General features: G+C 52.3%; 6 protein-coding genes across 11 annotated transcripts; 1 reads left to right on the top strand and 5 right to left on the bottom strand.

The window, feature by feature from the left end:
• Positions 1 to 538: 538 nt before the first annotated feature.
• AAFC00_005127 (uncharacterized protein) lies at positions 539 to 1,567 on the bottom strand (the record flags this gene model as incomplete). Its single annotated transcript, XM_069344873.1, has 1 exon — positions 539 to 1,567. The coding sequence occupies one exon, from the start codon at positions 1,565 to 1,567 to the stop codon at positions 539 to 541; it is 1,029 nt and encodes a 342-aa protein (XP_069202699.1).
• A 2,054-nt stretch (positions 1,568 to 3,621) lies between these two features.
• On the bottom strand, positions 3,622 to 4,783 carry AAFC00_005126 (uncharacterized protein; the record flags this gene model as incomplete). Of its 2 annotated transcripts, none has more annotated exons than XM_069347791.1 (2): positions 3,622 to 3,756; positions 3,809 to 4,783. In XM_069347791.1, the coding sequence occupies 2 exons, from the start codon at positions 4,781 to 4,783 to the stop codon at positions 3,622 to 3,624; spliced, it is 1,110 nt and encodes a 369-aa protein (XP_069202697.1). The 2 variants fall into 2 exon arrangements, with proteins under 2 accessions (XP_069202697.1, XP_069202698.1); XM_069344872.1 differs by having other exon boundaries at positions 3,809 to 4,711.
• Positions 4,784 to 8,250: 3,467 nt separating this feature from the next.
• Positions 8,251 to 10,554, top strand: AAFC00_005125 (uncharacterized protein; the record flags this gene model as incomplete). The annotated part of the gene is made up of 6 exons (XM_069344871.1): positions 8,251 to 8,275; positions 8,332 to 8,406; positions 8,465 to 8,967; positions 9,023 to 9,403; positions 9,456 to 10,058; positions 10,126 to 10,554. The coding sequence occupies 6 exons, from the start codon at positions 8,251 to 8,253 to the stop codon at positions 10,552 to 10,554; spliced, it is 2,016 nt and encodes a 671-aa protein (XP_069202696.1).
• A 621-nt stretch (positions 10,555 to 11,175) lies between these two features.
• Positions 11,176 to 14,130, bottom strand: AAFC00_005124 (uncharacterized protein; the record flags this gene model as incomplete). Of its 2 annotated transcripts, none has more annotated exons than XM_069344870.1 (3): positions 11,176 to 11,501; positions 11,560 to 13,304; positions 13,358 to 14,130. In XM_069344870.1, 3 exons carry the CDS (start codon positions 14,128 to 14,130, stop codon positions 11,176 to 11,178), a joined length of 2,844 nt encoding a protein of 947 aa, XP_069202694.1. The 2 variants fall into 2 exon arrangements, with proteins under 2 accessions (XP_069202694.1, XP_069202695.1); XM_069344869.1 differs by having other exon boundaries at positions 13,358 to 13,905.
• Positions 14,131 to 15,580: 1,450 nt separating this feature from the next.
• On the bottom strand, positions 15,581 to 18,399 carry AAFC00_005123 (uncharacterized protein; the record flags this gene model as incomplete). 2 transcript variants are annotated; one of them, XM_069344868.1, is made up of 6 exons in its annotated part: positions 15,581 to 15,855; positions 15,907 to 16,186; positions 16,240 to 16,866; positions 16,924 to 18,024; positions 18,097 to 18,219; positions 18,271 to 18,399. In XM_069344868.1, the coding sequence occupies 6 exons, from the start codon at positions 18,397 to 18,399 to the stop codon at positions 15,581 to 15,583; spliced, it is 2,535 nt and encodes an 844-aa protein (XP_069202692.1). The 2 variants fall into 2 exon arrangements, with proteins under 2 accessions (XP_069202692.1, XP_069202693.1); XM_069348225.1 differs by having other exon boundaries at positions 16,240 to 18,024.
• A 478-nt stretch (positions 18,400 to 18,877) lies between these two features.
• AAFC00_005122 (uncharacterized protein) lies at positions 18,878 to 21,621 on the bottom strand (the record flags this gene model as incomplete). Of its 3 annotated transcripts, none has more annotated exons than XM_069344867.1 (3): positions 18,878 to 19,471; positions 19,521 to 21,415; positions 21,477 to 21,621. In XM_069344867.1, the coding sequence occupies 3 exons, from the start codon at positions 21,619 to 21,621 to the stop codon at positions 18,878 to 18,880; spliced, it is 2,634 nt and encodes an 877-aa protein (XP_069202689.1). The 3 variants fall into 3 exon arrangements, with proteins under 3 accessions (XP_069202689.1, XP_069202691.1, XP_069202690.1); XM_069344866.1 differs by having other exon boundaries at positions 21,477 to 21,564; XM_069348224.1 differs by having other exon boundaries at positions 21,501 to 21,564.
• Positions 21,622 to 22,139: the final 518 nt, after the last annotated feature.

Below are 22,139 nucleotides of genomic sequence, written 5' to 3'. Positions count from 1 at the left end.
GCGGCCAGACATCTATCGCCGCCCCTGATTGAGCCCTCTCTTATCTTTATCGGAGGCAGCATTGTATCTTGAAGCTGTCTTCCAACCGCAACAGACCCAGTAATCATCTGTGGTAAGCGTATAAGCGAAGCAGCACAGTATTGACTCTTCGTTGGGTAATAATACCTCTCGGCATTTGGAAATATACTGCCTATATATTGATGTTGCTCTTACATGAATCGAGTGCTTTGTCAAAGTGTGACAGATGAACCATAGAGTCTGGGAAAATGGGGTAAGGCAAGGGAGGCACTATCCCACATTTGCCAAGACATGTTCGGAAGGCCGCTTAAATGGTATCTACCTACCCAGTCAAATCAATGTCACTGCGGATCCACATCAGGTAAAAAGCATGGGATCGGAGTAGAGGAAGAAAGTCACTCATTGAGTATAAGCAAATGAAAAACGGTATGGTATTCAACGGCCTCCTTCTCCCAGATGAGTTTTGCCCCCAACGCCATCCCAAGCAACCAAGCCCTGAATTAGAACCACCAAAGCACAATCATCGAGCACGATCATTGATGGGTGCCGCACGAATATCTCTCTTCGAAGAGGTGCCCTTGGGCAGGACATTAGTGCAGTCAATGAAGTTCTTGCTAGTAGCGGCTGGGATACCGAGAACACTCATTCTGTACATGGCATCTGCAAAGGCGGAAGTCCACTTGCCCTGGTTACCAACGAAGCCCCTGAATTCCTTACCGACGGTGGTGCTTGCGTTACTGAGGTTCACGTCCGATGGGAATCGGTAGATAGTAGACCTAGTGGGTGGAGTGATGGTCTCGGCATAGTAGTTGATGTCCCACTTTCCGGGCGTGCTGTCCTGCGCTGCGCCAGACGGAATACCGTTTGCCTGCTGAGCAAATGCCTTGGACGTGCTGTGAGCACCCAAGAAAGCGGCGAGATCCTTGGCGCTGAAGCCTTTCGACTGGAACAGCGCATGAAGGACGTCGTGAGAAGAGTTTGGTCCGAAACCCGCTGGCAGAAGACCATCAGGGCTAGCAGTGGTGGTATCAGTCCTACCAACAACGGTCTTGACCTTGGGACCACCAGGGCAGGTGATGATTGCATGGCTAGCTGCGAACTGAATCAGATCTGCGGCCGAGATCTGGCTGGAGTAGGACGAGTAAAAGCCCTGGAGCCAAGAGTAATATGGGCCGAGGCCACCATTCTCGGGACGGTCGATCTCATCGGCGCTGAGCAGAAGGGATGCATCTGCACCACCTGAGGCAGGACCATAGGCAGGCAGATTAATAGAATAAGTGCCAGCATCGTGGAATGCGAATCTGATGGCTGCTCTAGCTAGATCGGTGCATTGACCGTCAGAGCCCAAGAAGAGAGGTGCCAATTGGGAGGAGATTGTGGTCCAGACTGCGGGGCAGCTATTGCCGCCGCTCCTTCGCACGAGTGCGTTGGGTACGGCATCAAGAGCACTCTTCAATGAAGCAGAGATCTCGCTAACAGAGGATGGGAAGGAGTAGGCATCCACGGCAGCCAAGCCGCCAAGTACGAATAGGGTAGAGACCTTGACCATTGTGTCGATCACAGAGAAAACGGCTTGTCTTGTGAGTGGTTTTGGCTTAGAAGGAAGGAGCAAGAGCTGGTAGAGATCGTGGTATGCTGATGATCTTTCTGATGATGTCGATGATGAGCATAGATCGACACGACTTGTTCCTCGTCTTTATAGACTGATCACGTCCTGCAACCTGAACTTCTTCGATGGTCTAGCCCAGATACATGGTAAGCGCTTGTCCATACACACATTATGGCTTGTCGAATATCCAGCGTCTCCGGACGCCATGATCAGGTACGAGTTCCGAGGACCAGGATCGAATACACCTTCCACGATAACAGGATTGATGTCTAGGTGGACACTCCAGCCGGTGCCGCAAAGTGCTGACCCTGTAGAGACTTTCGCAACCAGGGCAGTCTCAGGCTGGCAAGGTCATTCCAGAGCATGATCATGGACTGTGAGTGAGCAAGCCACACCACATGGTGATACAAATTGGGTTGTAGGAAACGAGACTCGAAGAGACGAGAGAGGCTGAACAGATGTTCCAGCTGACATTAGAATCGCACATGTTAGGTCGATAGCACTTGGATACGGGTAGATTTAGGCTTGCTAAGCATGCACGATCGAAGGGCCTGGTGGCACCGAAGTGACTTGTTTCCTGTCCGCTCGAGTATGTACAGCCTGTAGGTTGGGTTGCAATGTGACCAAGCATTCGCCTCGCCAGTCCCAAGACGCGATAGGCAAAGGTTGGCACAGAGTTCTTGGAAACCGGCGCATCCGAGGGTATGGGACATGCCATGTGTCGCCGGTAGCGCCGACAGTCGTTTCTCGTGGCTTACCAGTAGTGAGTGTGAGTCGAAGAATCTAGAGTTGTCAAGTTGATGGAAGACCCTAACCTTGGCTGAATCAGGGTTCGGAGACGAACTGAAAGCTTAAACGCAACCGAGCAGTAAGTACATGCCTATAGTTAGATGTACTGTCATTGCACTTTGTCTAGGACTATCCTAATCTGGCCAAACCTCCTCCACACGAACATTGGTAACGCCTAAAGCTTAAACGAATGGATGCAGCACGCAGCTACACATACTATACAGCGGCCAGCCTTACCATTCTCTCGGAGACCATCACACCTGTCCAGACTTTGTCGCATTCCTTTGTGCCTGCCATGGACGGGAAAAAGCGCCACTCAGATGCATCTCGCTCTTGTAAAGGAGCATGGCATCCAGCTGAATCAGTCGAGCCACCCATTTCGCCACCAAGAAGCGTGTATGTCTTTAGCTGGAGGGCAGAAATGGGCGTGCTGATATACGGTGCAATGCATAGAACATATCGTATGCTCAAGCAACAGTACTGCAGAACGTCACTCATATCGCACTCACGTGTCTCCAAACCATGTTACCATGATTTTTAGCAAAGTGGGAAAAGCGCGACAGAAGACCTGCTGTCAGCACAACCATCTAGGCTCTTTCGGGGGTTGACTGCGATACTGTTCCTTCGTATACGGTCCTCTTCAGGAGATCGCAGGGATGTACACATCGCAGGGATTAGACCGCCCTTGCATGCGTGCACATGAGTTGATTTTCCTATCTGCCAGGATGTAAGGCGACAGGTGTACATTAAGCGGGGAATTTGCAAGGGAGACTATTTTAACAACTGGTGCTACAATTTAGCTGTACATTCTGCTTGCGTGAGTGAATCGCAACAAGTAATGTGGGCGTCGTGAAGGATCTATCTAGGTTAGAAAGTAGTACACGTTGTCATAGAGCAGAAGTACTAAATGCATAAGTCTCGTCAGACAGCAAGTGAGATTAAGGTATTCACATGCCGATGAAGTTTCCGGAAGGCCCGAAAGTGGAAGGTACACAAGGCTTGAATTCTGAGAATTATTGAGTACGTAGTAGAGTAGATCTATTGTCAGATACTAATTACATGCTACTTTTGACGCGAAGAAGATTTCCGCTAACAATGCGCGCGAGGTATCTTCGCTAAAGAAACAAACTATAAACAGAAAAGCGAATAAACCTGTATGTAAATGCAAACCAATCACGCAATGCTAACCGCACAAACGAGAGAATCTATCCGAACAGGCCCGGAATGCTAGCACCATTATAGGTCGGCCGAGCGGCAGGCAGCACCTTGGTGCATTCTGTAAGATTGTTGATATTATTCACGCCGAGTAGGCTCAAGCGAACGTAAGCTGCAGCATAATCCTGTCATGATGTTAGTTACAGTCAATGGTGGGAAGACTAGCAAAGTACTTACATCGTTCCAGTGTGACTGATCTCCCACGAAAGCCGTCCACTCGTCATTCATACGGCTATCCACAGACAGCCTACGGTCACTGTCGAATTGAAACACCTTCTTGGGGGCTGTAGCCTGAAGAGTTTCGTTGTAGAATGCAACATCCCAAACTCCTGGGGTACTGTCCTGAGACTGGCCCGACTTTGACTTGTCAACGGTGAATTGCTGGCTGGCGGAGTGAGCGCCAAGAAGAGCGGTGAGGTTGTGCGGGCTAATTGTCTTGTCCTGGAAGAGAGCAATGATGGCATCAGTCGACATAGTCACTGATGGCATCAGGCCTTCTGGCGATGCCTTGGAGCTGTCTATACGTCCGACAAAGACACGAGTTCGAGGACCAAGCGGACATGTGACGACAGCGTGCTTAGCGGCAAATTGTATGAGGTCTGCAACTCCGACTCCGAAAAGCTTCGACCAGATCTGAGCCTGTTGAATGATGGGACCGAGGCCCGCATTATCTGCACGACCGGCCTCAGAAGGAGCAAGTGCAATACTGCCGTCTGCGCCGCCGAAGTCCTGCCCTGCCGCGGCGAGAGAGCTGGACCACGTCCCTGCATCGTGGAACCCTAAGCGAATGGCGGCGCGAGCTAGACTGTTGCATCGGCCAGTAGGGCCCGTGAATGCCAGAGTCATAGCCTTGGAGACGTATGACCACACACAGCACGTGTCGGCTTTGCAAGCGGCAGTCCCTAGCAAAGCAGGCTTGTACCCTGCGACATTGCTCTCACCAGGCTCGTTGCCTAGTAGGATGTTGGCGATAGTCTGGCCAGTAGGGCTGGTGATGCCCTGCTTCAGGTCGCCGATGAGTTGACGATCCTCGACACCGTCATCACCGGACGCAGCGATACGCTTTGCCAACGATCCCATGGCTGGGAACGCAGCGACATGAAGAGGTAGTGCAGAGAGTACAGTAACAAAGAAGTACGTAGAAAGATGCATAGTGAAAGGGCTTCTGGACGTTGAAACGATTGACTTGATGCCCCGTAGAAAGACTCGATACCACGTACAAAAATATGTGCATATGGAGATGTGAATGGATCGATCATGGAGCATTGGCATGGCTGTTCATCGCTACTTATCTTAAATTCTTACAGTGAAGCCACCCTTCACGCCTCTACAAGGGTCGAGACATCTGAAAGGCGAGATGCAGACGCCTCTCTGCATAGTACCTGACATATTGTTATGAGTACTTGTCTGGAAATAGCTGACAAGGCTGTCTATTGACCTTAGAACGGGCCCAGCTGACCCAAAACGGTGCCGAAAAGTAGGCGAGGCTTATAGGCCAAGCTAGGTTTGGTCGGTAGGTTCACAACGATCCGACTTGTTGTGTATTGGCAGTAGAAGATACGGCTGACCTGGAGGCGGAAGGTTCCAGGCAGCTTGGGCTCGAGCGTCGATCAGGGCTTCTGCGCCACACCAAAAATCGAGCCCTTTGTGGGGTTCAGCCGAGTCTGCCGAAGCAAGCGCCTGTGGGGTCGCAACGGGATGCGCGCCGTTGCGGTACGTATCCATCTTACACTGTCCTAATGCAGACCTTCTATGCTGGTCCATTCGAAGCGTGGTTCACGAGCAAATTCGCCCGTGATAGAAGGCCGTTCAACTCAGTCGTTGGAGAAAGGTGACCCGGCACGAAATCTTCCTTCTGTCTTATAGATTAGCATCGATGCTCATTGCATCTAGCTACCTATACATTTGGTCGCAGCTTTCATGTCATCGATAAATGAATATAGAAAGTAACATTGGTTCTATGCTAGAAGGAAAGTACAAGGAAAACGCCTACAACACCCAGCCAGCCTTTGCAAGAACCTAACCACAGACAATCTGAATAGCGCCATAGCTGATATCCGGTACTTGGGCGCAACCAACTTGACTGCCGACTGTAATGCCATTGAATGGGAAGCCTAGAGATACACGTCAGATAGATCAATTTATGATTCATGTTGCTGACTGCTTACCGTGGTATTGGTTGTTCAAAGTGACACCGCAGCCTTGTTGCGTGAAGGCCTGGATGTAGCAACCAGCAGCGCCCGTCTTGGGGGTCGCAGTCATAGTCGAGGTGACGGCACCTCCGAAAGGAACGTTCACAATAACGCATTGAGTCTCTAAGATCGAAAAGGTCTTAACAACAGTGCCGGCGGAGCCATCGGATGGAGGAGGTGTGTTGGGACTGGCACAAGTGTAGGGCCCAGAGTAGACTGTGACGGTGGCAGATGCTGGGCCGCCGGTGGGTTTGCCTGCTCTCTCTTCCAGAGCTGCCAAGGGAGACGCAATGCATGCGGAGATCGTGCTCAAGGCCACAGCCAGAGTTGCCTGACAAGGATGTTAGCACGAATATGGTGTGATACTACCGGGGAATGTTCTTACCATGTAAGACTTCATGTTTTCTGATTCTTGACTGTACGTGATGTTCTTGCTTTGCGGTTTGATCAATATACTGCAGACGAGTGATAGATGTGACCGAAGTGAGTGCTTTGATTTGTCGATTGTTGATGAGGATGAGACTGGATATCACAGGAGCGGTGCAAGGATATATATACATGTTTCGCCTCAAGATACTCATCGAGAATAATCTTCAAGCTGCACAGCTGTTCGATGATTGTCATGGGCCCTACATCATCCACGTGGATACCTAGACGACGACCCTTGCCAAAGTCTAGACTCTCGACACCGAATGACTTACACTACGGTCTAGAGATCACGGGGCTTCCATGTACGAACAATCTCTGGTTCCTGGCTATGCCATTAGCCAATCAAGTCGATCAGAGCGAGTTTGAGCATTGCGGTGCAGACTCCGTCGAAAAGGATCTATGCTTGTATTATGTTCATGGGTACAAGAAACCCAATTTGGTGGTACATCATCGTGCAAGGTGCAGATGGAACGAATACTCAGCTATTGCGGGGAGAACTAAAACCCGAGGGAAAACCCGCGCTAAGAAGATTCGCCGGGGTCATCAACCAGAAAGGGCAACAGATCCCACGTGGACGACCATCTACAGTACCAACGATCTCGTTTTCGTCAGTTCTAACCGTTCCGGAGTGTACAAATATCTTTGGTATCTGACTAGGTACTGCAGTACTTGTGTAGTAGCGTCGCCGAGCGAGGTCAGAAACGCCACAGATCAGGCTGAAGCCCAGTCCTGTCACGTCAAGCCACAAGGAAACAAGAGCCCGCATTTATTTTCACTTTACCACAATATCTGGATTCTAATTTCAGCTCTCATTCGTTCACGTGGTGGTCTCTATTCAGCCGAGAAGCTGAAAGCACCATTGCAGGCTGCGAGTCCGAGCGAAATGAGGGATACTTTCTGTAAGCGACGCCTCGAGAGTATGTCCTCACCAGTGCTGTGATCACTCGTGCAAAATCTAGCCCATCTGAATACCAAGCATGCCTTCGGAGATGGCGAAGCGAATCAAAGACGAGAAGTGTGAAGTGAAGCAGATTGCGTGGGGCAAAGCACGAGTTCGTATTTTCTAACACAAAGTCATCAACAACTTCGTCGCCAATGTCTATCGGATGCAGGATCCGTGAATGTGCATACCTGGACACGAATCTGAAATATGGTATCACACCCGTGCATGATCGCACCTCAAGTGATAGATCGCAGAGATAGCCGAAGAGGCTCAAGCCTCGGGCAGCATCCAATTTGACTTAGCACTTCGTTGGCTACCCGAGAAGATATTTCTCATTTTGCTGTTCTGACCGCCTTATTTTACTAGAGAGCGTGAAGGACAGGCTTTGCTTGCCAAGTAGACAAGCACCTGGCTGGCAGATTACTGATCCCTTCGCTGCCGCCACTCGACCGTCGGACTGGAGGGCTAGAATTAGTGAAGGCTTGGTGTAGTGCTACCGAAGAAGAAGGACAGTGACCTCGAAGGGCCTGGCGGACGTGATCACTCGTGCTGATCTTTGTGCTGCGTAGGGATATGGAGAAAGGGTCTTGATCACTCAGGGGCGATCCCGAAGGTGATTTAGCACCATGCCTCGTGGCGATGTTTGCTGATTGTTGTTCTCGATCTTATTCCGGCAATGCAGCAGACTTGGCATGCAAGGTCTTTTGTATGCTTCCATCAGTAAGTCCACGAGTTGGTTGAACCATTTCCGTTGTCTACCAGGCTGGCGAACGCTGGCGCAATCCGTTGTTCTGTAAGAGGTAGGTAGACTTCCTGCAGGACGGCGAGGCGGAGAATGGTCGAGTCGAGGGGGGGGCGGAGTGGAGTCAGAGGCCGGGATCCGGAAGTGAGCGGACCGGTCCTCCGCCCTTCTTGGCGTTATCATGGGATCATGGGAGGAGGATGAGCGCGCAGCTCCAGACCAGCGGGCGAGAGTCAGTCGATCATATCCAGCTTTATTGACCGTCTTCCCTCGCGCTCGACTGTACACACAAGCAATCTGAAACAGTAACAAGATGGAGGAAGATTCCCCATGGGGAGGTTGGTTTTCTGCATTGATCTCGGAGGATTGACACAAAGCTGACCGATTGGTATAGACGTGCCTTCGCGCTCCCACTCCAACAGCAACCTGGCCAAACAGGCGGATGATGAGGCATCCACCACATCTCCTGGTTCGTCATGACTATCTCTCTGTACTTTCTAGATTCTCCTGCTGAGCCGGAAGCAAAGCGCGACCACAGACAGCGGAAAGACGCGAAAACGAGAGGCCGACATCATCGACGGCGGTCAAGAGCCCCGTCAACAGGTCGCGACCGACGCGCAAGTTTGGAGCCCAATCCACCACGCTCGAAGCCCTGGATGACTCTCTGGGGCCTCTCGGACCGCTCGGAGGCGACTTTGCTGCCTCGTCTGCAGCAGTCGAGGAGCCTCCTGCACCGCCGCAGAAGGAACAAGCCGCGCGCAATGCCGCTGCTGCCTCAGGCACCGCTTCGCTGCGAGGCATGATGGAGTCTGTCGACCTTGGCACAGAAGAGGATGTCCATGTCAGCGGCACTGGATTCGTCAAGCCTCGTCCTGTTCCTCCAGCGAGCAAGGATGCGCCAAAGCGGTCGACACAGCCCAGCGTCAGCATCGAACAGGCGGCCAAACCATCCTTTGACATTTCCGTCGGTGACCCGCACAAGGTTGGCGATCTGACGGGTTCCCATACCGTCTACCAAGTCAGCACAAAGGTACGTGTCTTTTGTTGCTGTGTCGTTGCTTTGCCGAGTCTGATCAGTCCCGCAGACAACATCCAAAGCATATCGCAACTCTGAATTCACCGTCGCTCGCCGATACCGCGACTTCCTCTGGCTCTACAACCAATTACACAACAACAACCCCGGCGTCGTTGTGCCGCCCCCACCGGAGAAGCAAGCCATGGGTCGCTTCGATCAGGGATTCGTCGAATCAAGGAGGGCGGCTCTGGAACGCATGTTGAACAAGGCTGCGGCACATCCTGTGCTCCAGCACGACGGCGACCTCAAGTTGTTCCTCGAGAGCGAGGCGTTCAATGTCGACATCAAGCACAAGGAGCGCAAGGACGTTGGCCTGCCCGAAGCCAAGTCCGGCATGTTTGGCGGTATGCTTTCTGTCGGCACCGGCAGCAAGTTTGTCGAGCACGACGACGTGAGCACACCTTTTTCAGTTCCTTGATTTTGTATCCGCTAATCCATTTCAGTGGTTCCACGATCGCAAGATCTACCTCGATGCGCTAGAGAACCAATTGAAGGCCCTCTTGAAATCCACCGACACAGTAGTGGCGCAACGCAAAGCGCTCTCGGATTCATGCAACGACCTAAGCACTTCACTCCACGCTCTGGCAATGGTCGAACTGTCTCCCTCGCTCTCCGTACCTCTAGAAGGACTTTCCGACATCCAGCTGCGCATCAAGGAACTCTACGACCGTCAAGCCCAGCAAGACGTCCTGACCCTCGGCATCGTCATCGACGAATACATCCGTCTGATCGGCTCCATCAAGACCGCCTTCCAACAACGACAAAAAGCCTACCACGCATGGCACGCTTCCGAGTCTGCTCTGTCAAAACTCAAGAGCACGCACGAGAAGCTGCTGCGCGCAGGACGTACTCAGCAGGATCGCTTGAGCCAGATGCAAGCGGACGTCGGTGACGCCGAACGCCGCGTGCATCAGAGTCGCTTGTTGTTTGAGGACATGGGACGGCTGATGAGGACGGAGCTCGAGAGATTCGAGAGGGAGAAGGTCGAGGACTTCAAGTCCGGAGTCGAGACTTATCTCGAGGGCGCCGTCGAGGCGCAAAAAGAGGTAAGCTTTCTTCCGCCATCCCACCGCCCCACCACTTCAATCGAAAACTAACATCAAAAACAACCAGCTCATCGAACTCTGGGAAACCTATCTCTACCAACTCGACGCAGACGACATGGCGACTGCACCCGCCGCCGCCGCCGCCGCCGCCGAGCCCCCATCGAACAATACTACCAACAACAACAACAACAGCAGCAGCAACAGCACAAGCAACGGACACGGACCAAGCAACAACGCAGGCCCCGTCCCGCCCGCCTCGGCCACCATCCCTTCGTCTTCCGACGCCGCAGATTCGACGCACTCATCGGCAAACGCAGCAGCAGTAGCAGCAGACGACAGCGTCAACGAGAACGTCGCGCGCGCCGCCAGCGATGACGCAGGCGAAGACGACGACGACGACGAGGAAGAAGCAGACGACGACGAGGGGCGAGAAGTAGCGCATGGGCAGCAGCACCGATCGGGGGAGAGGAAAGCCGATGACGACGAGGACGAGTAGAACGAGTCAGGAAAAAGGACAGAACAGACGTAATGGCAGTTGTTCCTTTTTTTTCTGTGTATGTTGGTAAGGTGGTGGTAGTAGTAGTAGTAGTGGTGGTGGTGGTGGTGGTATACAGTAGCAAGCAGTGAACATTAGCAGGCAGGAGGAATAGACGACGCGCACACAATACCTTTCCCCCTCATGCTCATAAGACGAATTGAGAGAAAAGCAAGGTGCCGACATGCCCCATGTGACAATCTGTGAATCCCATCAGCCAGCCATTAAACAAGCAGCAACATATACGGTGCTACTGATATTTGAAGTCAGGATCCAAATTGCGTATTCTCGCCCCCTGAGGAGACCAAAGACGAATTGTTGGTGATGATGTTGTTGATGATATTGATACTACTAACGAATTTATGCATTTAGGGAGTTCTTTTTCGAATATACAAGACAAGCCAAGACAAGACGACGATCCCTCCCTTCCTCTCCCCTCCTCAAGACAAGATCAACTACACCGTAGGGACAAGAAAAGGAGGACAGGACAGGGTCGGAAAAACCAAACAGAAGAAGATGTAGGTCCAAAGAGTGCGGAAAGAAGAAAAGAAGAGAAAGCGACACGACACCCACATGTCAAGATCAAATATCCTCATCTTCGCCATCTTCGAACCCTCCCGTGGAACTGTCGGCAGCACTACTGCTAGTACCGACTCTCTTTCCCCTGGAATCCAAGTCATCCATCTTCATGCCGAGAGCTGCGCCGCCGCCGCTCATGGCCACGGCTTGTCGCCCCGTGTCGCTCGTCTCGAGGAATTCGCGGAGTTTCTCCTTGAAGATGTCGAGACCTTGCGATGAGGCTGCGTTGGTCATTCTTATCATTGGTCCCCAGAGGTTCAATGTGTAGGTTACGTAGGCTCCGATCGACAGCAGGATCAGGGAGACAAAGTAGAGAGGGTTTCGGAGGACTGTGTGGTCGCTTGTGTTAGTGTGGCTTGGGGTAAGAGAAGGAAATGAACAACATACCGGCGACAATCTCGTTCCACCCCAGCGCGAGTAGCAGTCCGTAGAAATAAAGAGGAACCTGAGTGACGCCTCCGATCGCACTGCGTTTGGCCTCGACATATACCCCGTCGGCCGTCTTCTTGAATCGCTGTCTTAGATCCTCCGCTTTGGCGTGGCTCAGCACAGTCAACTCCTCTTCCAGACTGCGTCCGTCCTCTTCGTCCACGCCGCCTATCGGAGTCAGGTCCTCCTCGTCTGCTGGGGTCGCCGAAGGCGGTTGCTTGCCGATCCAAGATTCCAGGTCAGGTAACGTTTCCGTTGCGGATAGCTTGAACTTGGACAATAGTGGAATCAATTCGAGAGTTGATTCTCTTGCACGAGTATAGACACCTTCGATGTCGTCCGTCGGTCTCCAGATCCTCGGTACGCCTTCGTCATCGTAGCGGAACTTGTCTTCAAAGTTTTCGCGCAGTTTGAGCAGGATGTTTCCTTCCATGACTTCTTCATCAATCTTGGCGCGCAGCACTGCCCATGACTTGCGCTTCAGACGCCAGATGCCAACCTCAACTTCCTCGGGGCTTGCATCGAGTGATGTGGCTCGTTCGCTGAATCGACCCTCAGCATGCGAGACGGTCTCGGTGAAGGTTTGCCATATGCGGTCCCATAGGTCCCTCTCGACATCGCCACGGGTGCCTGACTCGGGCGCACCTGATCCGCCCCTGCCGGTACCGAGCTTGTTGAAATGGGCACCGATGCCTTCGCTGATGTGGCTGCGAACCCATCTCTCTACTCTGGTCGTCAGACGCCGGAGCTCGTCTTTCCTGAGTTGACTGCTGACCTGATCAAGATCCTTTTTGAACAAGTTGAGTTCTTGGGCGTGCTCCGACCACGGAGCGCCCTCGATCACAGCTCTCCTGGCTTCTTGCTCGAAACGATCATTCGCCATCTTCTTCTCGCCCTGGACGATGGCCTGGAAGTCGTAGTTTGTGCCCTTCTTCTGTCCAGACTTCACGGCAGCGGTGACGGCTTCGGTGAAAGCAGCAACACCTTCCTTGTGCGCAGCCGTCAGCTGGCCCTTGTACAGCGTCTTGAGGCGAGTGTCGATCTGGCTCTCGAGTTCGGCGGATTTGCGCTTATAGACGCCCTGGTGGTATCTGCTAGCCTCGACCTGGAAGTCTTCCAGGACTGCCTTTCGAGCCTGGTTGAGCAGGCGGCCGAGCTCAGCAATCACCACAGGATGACCAGACTTGGCCGCGTCGGTCTGCCTCGTCTCGAGGGGCGCAACGACCTCGTCAAAGGCGACCAAGACCTCGCGAGCGATTTCGTCACAACGGAACTGAGCCAGCAGCTCCTGCTGTGTGGGAAGATCCAAGTCCTTGTTGCTCTCGATCTGCTCCCAGATGCCGTTCGCGTAATGACTGAAACCGTCCGCAGGGATCCTGCGGTGGTACTCGGGCAACAGTATGGGCTCGTTCTGCTCGTCCATCAAGAACAAATCGCTCTTCTTTTTGCTTCCCTCCCTGAATCTTGTTCCTAGCTTTTCCACCGAGGCGGTAAATGCGTCGGGCTGGAGGATCTTATGAGGTAGGGCGGCGAAGGCAAAGTCAAAGTAGTCTTCGATCTTGGAGCTCTCGAGACCGGGCGGTTTTGACAGGGTGGACCAGATCTTGCTCAGGTCCGCGAGGAGGGTTGCGCGGAGGTTGGCGAGGGGTGTGTTACCGATGTGATCGCGAATGACGAAGAAGAGTAGACTCTTCGGTGTCGATCTGTGCGCATATGTCAGCTGGGTGCAGTGGCGCCGTGTGTCGGAAAGTCATACCCGCTCTTCAGGAACAGCCCCAGGTTGACCTCGAAGACCGTCTTCAACAGTCCCATGTTTGCGCCCTGGTACAGACCGACCTGGTGCTCCCAGATGTTCACAATCAGCACTTCGCTGGTGGCGAGAGCAAAGAGAGCGCTCTTCCTCTCAAAGTCCTGGTCCTCGCCTCGCTCTCGGCCGTCTGTGCCCTCGACGTCCATGACGAGGATGTTCTCGGCCATCCTTGCCCGACCCGTCGACGCATCCGGCTGCTCCTTTTTGTTCTTGCTCATCCAGATACCCTTGGTCGTCTGTCGCCTCTCCGTCTCGGACATGACGCCGAAGCCGGTGCCGAACAGGGCGTTGAGCAGGGTGCTTTTGCCTGTGCTCTGCGAGCCAAAGACGGAAATGATGTGGTAGTTGAAGCCCTGGCGTAGCACATCTTCCTGCTGCAGATAGGCCGGGAGATGGGTGATGTTGAAGACCTTGTTCTCGTCGATGACCTGGATGCCGTGCTCGAAGCTCTCGGCCGTGGGTTTGTCGCCCACGGCAGCAAAGTGGCCGTTCATGGGGCTGATGGTTGGAGCAGTGAGAGAGTGAACCGCAGTCGGTCGCCTCTGTACTGTCAGAAAGGAAGAGTCGGCGGGAGAGTTGGTTGAGTTTCCATTGACCGCAGCGCCAGAGGAGGAAGTGGTCGAGGCTGCCGAATCAGGTTGCGTGACTGGAGCAGCTGCAGTAGTGGCTGGAAGATCCGACGAGGACGATGATGGAGGTGTGGTGGCTTCTGCTGCCATGATGACGGATGATGGCAAAATGGCCAGATGGGCAATCAATCTGCCTTTTGGTCGGTTAAACTTGTATACAGTCGATATTGCAGCAGTTCAAGCGATAGTGGTAGCTCTAGGTCAGATGTGTCTGTTCCAGTCAAATGCGGACGCTGCTGTTCCTTCTGGTTTGGTTATTGGTTTCACCAAGGAATCCGCTAATTAGGTACTGGCGACAAAAACTTGATTTGGCGACAAAGTACTTGGGCAAGTAAAGCAAGCAAGCAAGCAAGCGAACAAGAAGAGCAAAGCTTCCACGTATGGAGCAACAGGAACGGAACGGTAGACAAAGTCTAAAGCGACTCCAATTAGAAACCCCCTTTAGATGCTGGTCTCCGTGATACTGGAATTGCAGCTGTCCAGCCCCTCTGGAGAGGGTTCAAGCGTCAAAGGGTCACCCGAACCGAAGCCACTAAACGTCCAAGTACGAGTAACTCAGGTACATACCTCTGTCCTCTGTCGCAGTTACAGGAAACATGACGTATCCATCTCCACCACCCTGCCATTCACAACCTGGAAGGTACCTTACCTCATCCACCTCTTGGCCCAGTCTGTGCATAGTGCATCATCTAAATCCCCCACACACTTTCGCCGTAGCAACCATGTCGAGCATGTGTGTGGAAGACGACTGGAAAACGAGCTATGAGCACCATCGACAGTCCATGGGGTGATCTGCCAGCCCGTCTCCGCCGACCGGTGACAACCCACTGTCCAGTCCATCGTCTCGCAAACTCATTGCTCTCTCTGCAGTGCCTCCCACATAATAGTGCTAATATTGGTTTGATCATTTGCTGAGCTGAACTACCTACTGTATGATACTGCTGTACTTGCATCGTCGACTGCCGCCATCGAGAAATGTACTGGAAAACAACGCATTCACGTCCTTGCCCTTCCCCCACATTAAATGTCTGCAACAAGACAACTCATCGTTCATTATCATCCCCCTCCTTTTCCTCCACGGCAAAAAGCAAAATCAAAGATGAAAAAAGAAAAGAAAAAGAAAATATAGTCTCCAGTAATATCCTCCGCTGTTCTTATCAACGTGAACGAGTGTCTTGTGAGAGTCAGAGTGCTGCTAGTGCAACCCTCCCTCTGCTGCTGAATCGATGCCGAAAAGGATCCAACGGGCTATGATGACGAACGATCAAGGCCGAAGCATTCTTTGCCTCTGCTCCGATAGACATTTGTAACTTTCCGAAATGCTGAGATGGACACACTCTCCTGTAGATGGGATAAGACGATAGGATGCTGATCCGATAATATATCGCACATTGCGACGAAAGCTTGAGGGGAGAAGAAATAAACCGACCATCCATCCTGCTCGCCATGGCCTTGATCATTAGTATGTCTGACCAACTTTCTGCACTTGTCACACTTCTACCACAATGACATCCTAGACTCTTTGGTCGTCTCCAGGCCATCAACGATAGTTGTTGTAAGGTCCGAAGTTGCGGTTGCTACTGTAGCCTCCTTCGCGAAAGCCACCACGGTTGCTTGCAGGAAGTCCAACAGGTGGGCCTGGGCGCGTCGCAACAGCTGGGTTGCAGCATAGCATGGCCACGCGAGATCCATACTTGGATCCACGGAGGGAGACCATGTGCTTGCGGATGTGAGCGGCAACAATCTCGCGACGCTGAGGATCAGCGTGGGTGAGGATGTACTGAATGAGGTAGTTGCCAAACTGATCACCCGAAACTGTTGTTTCTGTCAATGGAAATTACTTTCCCGCACAATCATGTCACCTACTGTCAATCAATGGCATGCGTGGACGATCAGGGCGTGCCTCGCAGACACGGTCGAGGTAGCGGTCCAGGAAGTCGGGGCTACCAATCTTGAGGCACTTTTCAACTACCTTGGATGCGAACTGGTCCATGCTGTATTCAGTAGCAAAGCGAAGGACGTGGTCAATGGCACGAGTACGGTCAGGTGGGTTGCCATGCTCGCAGATGTGCTGGATGCACCAATTTCCAAATTGACCATGCGCTACCACGTCAATGCTAGCAAGTACCTCATTGATACATGGACGCTGATCTATTGTTAGCTTCGTTCTTGCACAGATTTTTAGGCAAGACGACATACTTTGTCTTCCTCGAGACAGTTCTCAAAGATGTTCTGGACAACAAGACTTCCAGTCTCACCCAAGGCAACTTCGTGCCACATGCCGCGAAGAGCTTCATTCACATACTTCATGATCTGAGGAGGCGAGTCGCTCCAGCGCAGCTCAAACAGCTTCTGCCAGACATGGCAAGCGTAGCGGTGGATCACAGTCTCTGGGATGCGGCGAAGCAATTCATGGACCATGATGGCCTTGTATTCCTCGGGAACACAGTCGAAAGCCTTCTGGACCACGTGACAGCCAAAGGCGTCCATGCTTAGGTTGAGCGTGCTGCCACGGATAGCACGTGCGATGGCGATGACCTGCTCGGGAGTTCCGTGTTCGAAGCAGCGTTGGACCAGAAAGTTACCAAAGCGGTTGACCATCAGGGGGTAAGCCTGGTCGATGATGGACTGGACAATTTCGAACTTCTGCTCGCCGGTGCCAACCTTGAGCTTCTGCTGCAAGAAGATCGACGCCTGCTGGTCGTTGCTGTGAACAATCTTGTCGACAATGTACTTCCAGTTGCAGCTCATGTCACGATCGAGAAGGCGACGATAGTTCATGGGCTCGGCAGTGCTCATGTAACTGGCAGGGGGCTCGGACGCCGACTTTGCTTGCATGTCAGCCCGCTGCTCCTGACCGTTACGATAGGATGGACAACGTACATCCTGCTGCACCTGCCATGGCTGCTGACGGCCAAAACCTCCGTGGCCGTGGAACTCAGCTGCGGTAGGCGAGAGACGAGTGCCAATGGGTCTCTGGAGGTAGGACTGTATGCCGGGCTGCCCGGCCTGCATCGTAGAAACATTAGGCATGATGTCCATGGGTCCATTCATGGCTTGAAACGACATGGGAGTCAACGGAGTCAATGGAGGAGTAATGCCGGTCTGATCCGAGCCATTGCTACTGACGTTGAATGCGTTCCAAGGCTGGAGGCGACTGCCATACGCAGACGGAGGGCGGCTGGACTGGCCACTGCCGCGCATGGACATGTCTGCTGGGGATGGCTCGCCAAGATATGGAGGCATGTTGCCAGTCTCTAGGCGCAAAGTCGGGTGTGCAGGGCGCATATTAGGGCCATTTGGAAAGTAGTTATTGTTCATGGGGCACACCATGCGAGAGTCAAGCTGGCCGTGGAGAGGAAGTCCCGAGCCTGGAAGAGACCAGCCAGTGGTCGAAGGCATTGGTACACCTTGACCGGTGGCTCCAGGGGGAGGTGGGGCGAAGCTAGCATTCCACACTCCATGAGCAGGTGGTCCGTCGTACTTGTTCGGTGGAGGGATAGGCTCTGTCTGCTGGACCCAATTGTCAACACGGTTGACAACGGTCTGCTGAGGACCGAGATCACGGGTGTGATCGTAGTCGGCATCGAACTGAGATCCGAGAGCTTGCTCCATGGTATGCTTGGTGATGCGAGACTGAGACAGTTCTTGATCCATTCTAGCAAGTCTGCTCTGTGCACTGGTGAGCTCCTGCTTGAGTCGCAGAAGTTCAGCCGCATCGGGTGGCGAATCGCTCTCCTGATGAGATCCCGTGCGCGGGGTGACGGCGTAAGGGTCAGATGGCTGCTCAGACGCAGAGGGCGAGGATGGGCTTGAAGAAGTAGAATCGTTGTTCTGAGCGTCAAGCCTGTTCTTCTGCTTTGCCAGTTTGCCTTGCTGCTCAGTGAGTCTAGCCAAAAGAGCATCCATGGGTGAGTTTCCGGACGCCAGCTGCAGCGGAACTACTGGAACAATGGGAACAGGATGAACAGATGCTTCTATTTTCTGATTTTGCTACATGTCAGCTCATCGAATGGCAGATATAAACTCAGAGACTGTCATTGGACATTGGAGTACCTTGACAAGATTCTTATCAGTGGCTGAAGATCCAGGAAGGTAATTGCCAAGTCGACCGGTGGTAAGAGGCAAGGTCAAATCGCTACTGGCAAGATCACCATAGGTCTGCATTGGGGCATTGTCCTAGTAGGACAATCAGTCTTTGAGCATCATAAAGACATGTCTAGAACGTACAGAAGCTCCACCACTGTGAGAATGCTCAACCTCATTGCCACTGTCGTTGTAGACGCAGAAGCTGATGGGCGCAGGCTCTTTTGCGGGCTTACGTGGCGTGGGGGATCCGTTGAGGCTGTTGGAGGCCATCATGATACTCCGTGAGATATAGAGACTTTACAATGGCTTCAAAAGAGTCGATAAGGGATGTTGATATAACGAGCAAGGAAGGTTGACTACGGGCAGCTTGGAACTAGCTGCAAGCGTAAAAGGGAATGGGGTTTTTACAAAGGTTGAATTAGAAGGATCAGTTCCAGTAGATGGAGGAAGTTTAGAGAATCACGAAGAGATGGAGGACTGTTGTGTTCTGCAGGAAGAGTGACGCGCTGGTTCTTCATTTCCCAAACAGGCAAGCAGCACTCACTACCAGTCCCCGACCATCTGGTTGATGACGAAACCAAGCGACTGCAATCTCCCAGCAAACACTCTCAGAGGGAAGTCGCGAGCATTATCAAGGGTCCGTAGACCGTGCCAATGAGGGGTATCGACAGCATGGTTTTCCTGGAGGGTTGAAGAAAAGTGCACTGAGAATCGATGATGGACTAAGTCTCCTATTTATTTTTCATCATCATGTCAGGAACGAGTCGGCGGTGACGTTCCATAGATGATCAAAGTAGCCCATTGCAAGCACTGCGCCAGCTCCTCCCCAAAGCATCTTGCTATCAGCGATGACAAAGTCGGGCTGGCCGACTCCAGTCAACATTGGTACCAACCTAGCAGCGATCTCCAGGCCTTCATCGTCCGCGCCCCAAACCATCAATTCGACTTGCTCGTCTTTGAGGGGGCGCAGGTAGATTGCCGCAAGACCTTTCTCGGAACTGTAAAGCTTGTTGTTTCCACTAGCGTCACGCAAGGATACGATCCCAGGATGAATCACATTGATCGGAAAGTCCTTAACAAAAGTTGCTGGCACGTCTTTGCCTAGGGCGACACGGACTGCGTTGCCATAGTCCGATTGATGGCTGCCTGACTTGTCGACCAGATCTGTGTCAGAGCCAAAGTACTGGTGTAAGTTCCGCGAGATCTGTAAAGCGACCTTGTCTATCGCCGCCGAACGAGATGTTCTTACAATCTCAAGGCCGCTCTTCGTACGCAAAAGAGCATCCATGGATCCAAGTTGGCGACCATTGCGGGTAGCTGGGCCTGTAGTTCGAGTGATCGCCTAACCCAATAGTCAGCACATATCATGTCTCAACAAGCGACATTCGCACCTTCCACCCTTCTTCAGGTGTCTGCCACAGGGTTACACCTTGCAAATTCTCAACATCAATCTTTTGTCCATCGAGTACAATGTCATGGGTTCTTGTATAGATAGCCGGGATGTGTAGACTCAGAACATTCGAGGTTTGAATGTAACATGTAGGTATGTCAGTGTCAAAGGAAGCGGCTACCCTACCCAGGCGGCCATGCTGGCAGAGCTGCAGGACACGAAGTCCATGCCTCGAACCCATATTGGCAGGATTGGCAACCACAAAGCTGAAACTACTCGGTGGGATTACGGTTGAACTCGCACTTCCCAACTCTTGTTCGTAAAAGGCTCTCAATGGCTCAGTGGTCATGATCCCATCGAACCAGTGGTTCTTATCCTCCAGTTCGACATAGGATGAATCTGCCTTTACCTGACGTAGAAGACAATTCATCAGACGTGAATGGAACGCCGGAACATTGTCATCAACAGAACCATGCTGTTGCATAATAGGAATCTGTTCTGCATTTTGCAGCAGTAACTCATGCTTATAATCGCTTAGCGAGGTCTCGAGCAGCATACGAACCAAGGGGTCCATCGGGGTCCATAAATTATACGAAACATAATTTTGAATGGACGAATACCCAGAGATGGGGGCCGCTGCGACGACTTTATCAGGCCGATGGGTCAAGGTATACCACGTGCCTTGTCCGCCGTTCGAGTGACCGACCACGAGCCATCGATCTACAGCAACTCCTGGACCTTTCCAATCTACCAGTGTCGTCCAGACGGGCAGCGCCTCGATAGCAGCCTCGACGTCGGCAAAGCCCCAAGTGTGCCAATCATCACCAGACCAGAGAGTCGAACCAGTAGGATATAGGGCCCAAGCACAGAGATCAGGGACAGGATCAAATGAGTGCCTGATCATAGGGCTGGCAGCATCGACGCCAGCGCCGTGGAGACCAAGCAAAATGGGTAGCGTGCCGTCTGGGGCTGTTGCACACTTTCCCTGCAAGCTCGGAGGGCGAAGTATTGCGTAGGAGACCATGCCACCAGGATTCAAGAATGTGATCTTGTGAGGTTGAAATATATCCGTTTGTGCGATATTGGTTGACACACTCAGTATCATTGAACTACTTCTCGCTTGGGTATATTCAATGTCGATACGGATAGACGGAGAGCATCCGGCGGACTGGCATGTTATAACGAACGCGATAGGTCGTGTTTGACCTGGCGCAATGCGCGTGCTCGAAGGTCGAGCTAACCATGCAAAATATGAAGTATCGTTGACCGACACGCCATCCACAAAAGCATCCTCGAGACCATCATTCCGTACGGTGACAGACCCCAAGTTCCCTGCTAGTCGGCCATTGACCATATCGGGAAGAAGAACAGAGTCGGGACATATCACAAGCTTTCCGTCTGACAGCTCTGCTGACATGCTTACATCGATGGTAGGGTCTCCGATACCGCCCATAGACCTTACATCCCGGATGAGCCGCAAATCAATAATGTGATCGCCAGGCTCAAGGTGCAACACAAGCGGAACCTTGCCGTAAGCATAATAGTCGCCGCCGAAGTGGTGCACGCCGTCCACGTAGAACTCTAGGAGGCCTGGACTGTAGAAAACAAGAGTCCGAGGCGCATCTCCACTGACGGTTAGAACACCGCGAGCCCATGCTTGATACTGAAGAGCCGCCCAGCCATATATACGCTGCTGGAAAGACCAATCGATGTCACTGAAGTCGAAGCTCAGCGCGACTTGCGTTGTATCACTAGTACAACTCGAGGCAATGGTGGTTTCCGACCAGCCGACAGATGCATTGGGTGCAAGTGGACTCGGGTAGGTGTCCTCCAGACTATACTGGAGCTTTGGAAATCCTCCATAGAACTCCAGTGGATCAGCACCCCAGGTTGCTTCTACAAAGGTGGTATATCAGCGACTATCATCTATCAATTTACGAAGGGATCGTAGTCATGCCTCGGGTTCCGATTTGAAACGGGCCAAGGACTTGCCATTTCTCCGAGAATCTCAGTGCAGTCTCCTGTTGGCAGGATGAGGTGGCCATATTACTGTTCAATGGTTCTTGAACACCCAGCAAAGGAAGCAGTGCAGAGAGACGCATTTCGAATCATTTGGAGGGGCGGCACCGAGAGTCAACTTATATACTGTCTAGCGCAAAGGAACTACGTAGGTTAAATGGCGCAATGAGGAAGGCAGTTGCCAGATACGTATGATGATTTATTGCGGGTACTATTTATACTGTCACCTTACAGTATCATGCCTCCTGTGCTGCAGTAGCGCAAGTGACAAGCGAAAGAGGTCAAGACAAGCTTCTGGTACAGCACTTGATCTGTACAAGGAAGTCGGGATCTACCGAAAGTGGCATGCAACGTGCAATCAATTCCCGGTCTCCATGAAGCAAGTGGACGCGACAGGATTCGCTGTTCGTATTGCTGCGTCGAAGGGCTGTACCTGTACCGTAAGCCAACTGACCACATGAAATCAACACATAATTAGGTTTATTTCGATGTAAGACGGGGACCATACCAATCACACAGCCGGTGCAACTTTTTCTTATCTTCGAGACCCTTTGTTATACAACTTTGCGCAAGCACCTGGGTGATACACACGTCTGTCCAC

This window comes from Neodothiora populina, assembly GCF_041146345.1.
Source record: "Neodothiora populina strain CPC 39397 chromosome Unknown canker_contig_5, whole genome shotgun sequence".
Taxonomy (NCBI): Eukaryota; Fungi; Ascomycota; class Dothideomycetes; order Dothideales; family Dothioraceae; genus Neodothiora; species Neodothiora populina.
Note: the sequence above shows the minus strand (reverse complement) of the source record. Positions and strands in the feature narration are given on the sequence as shown.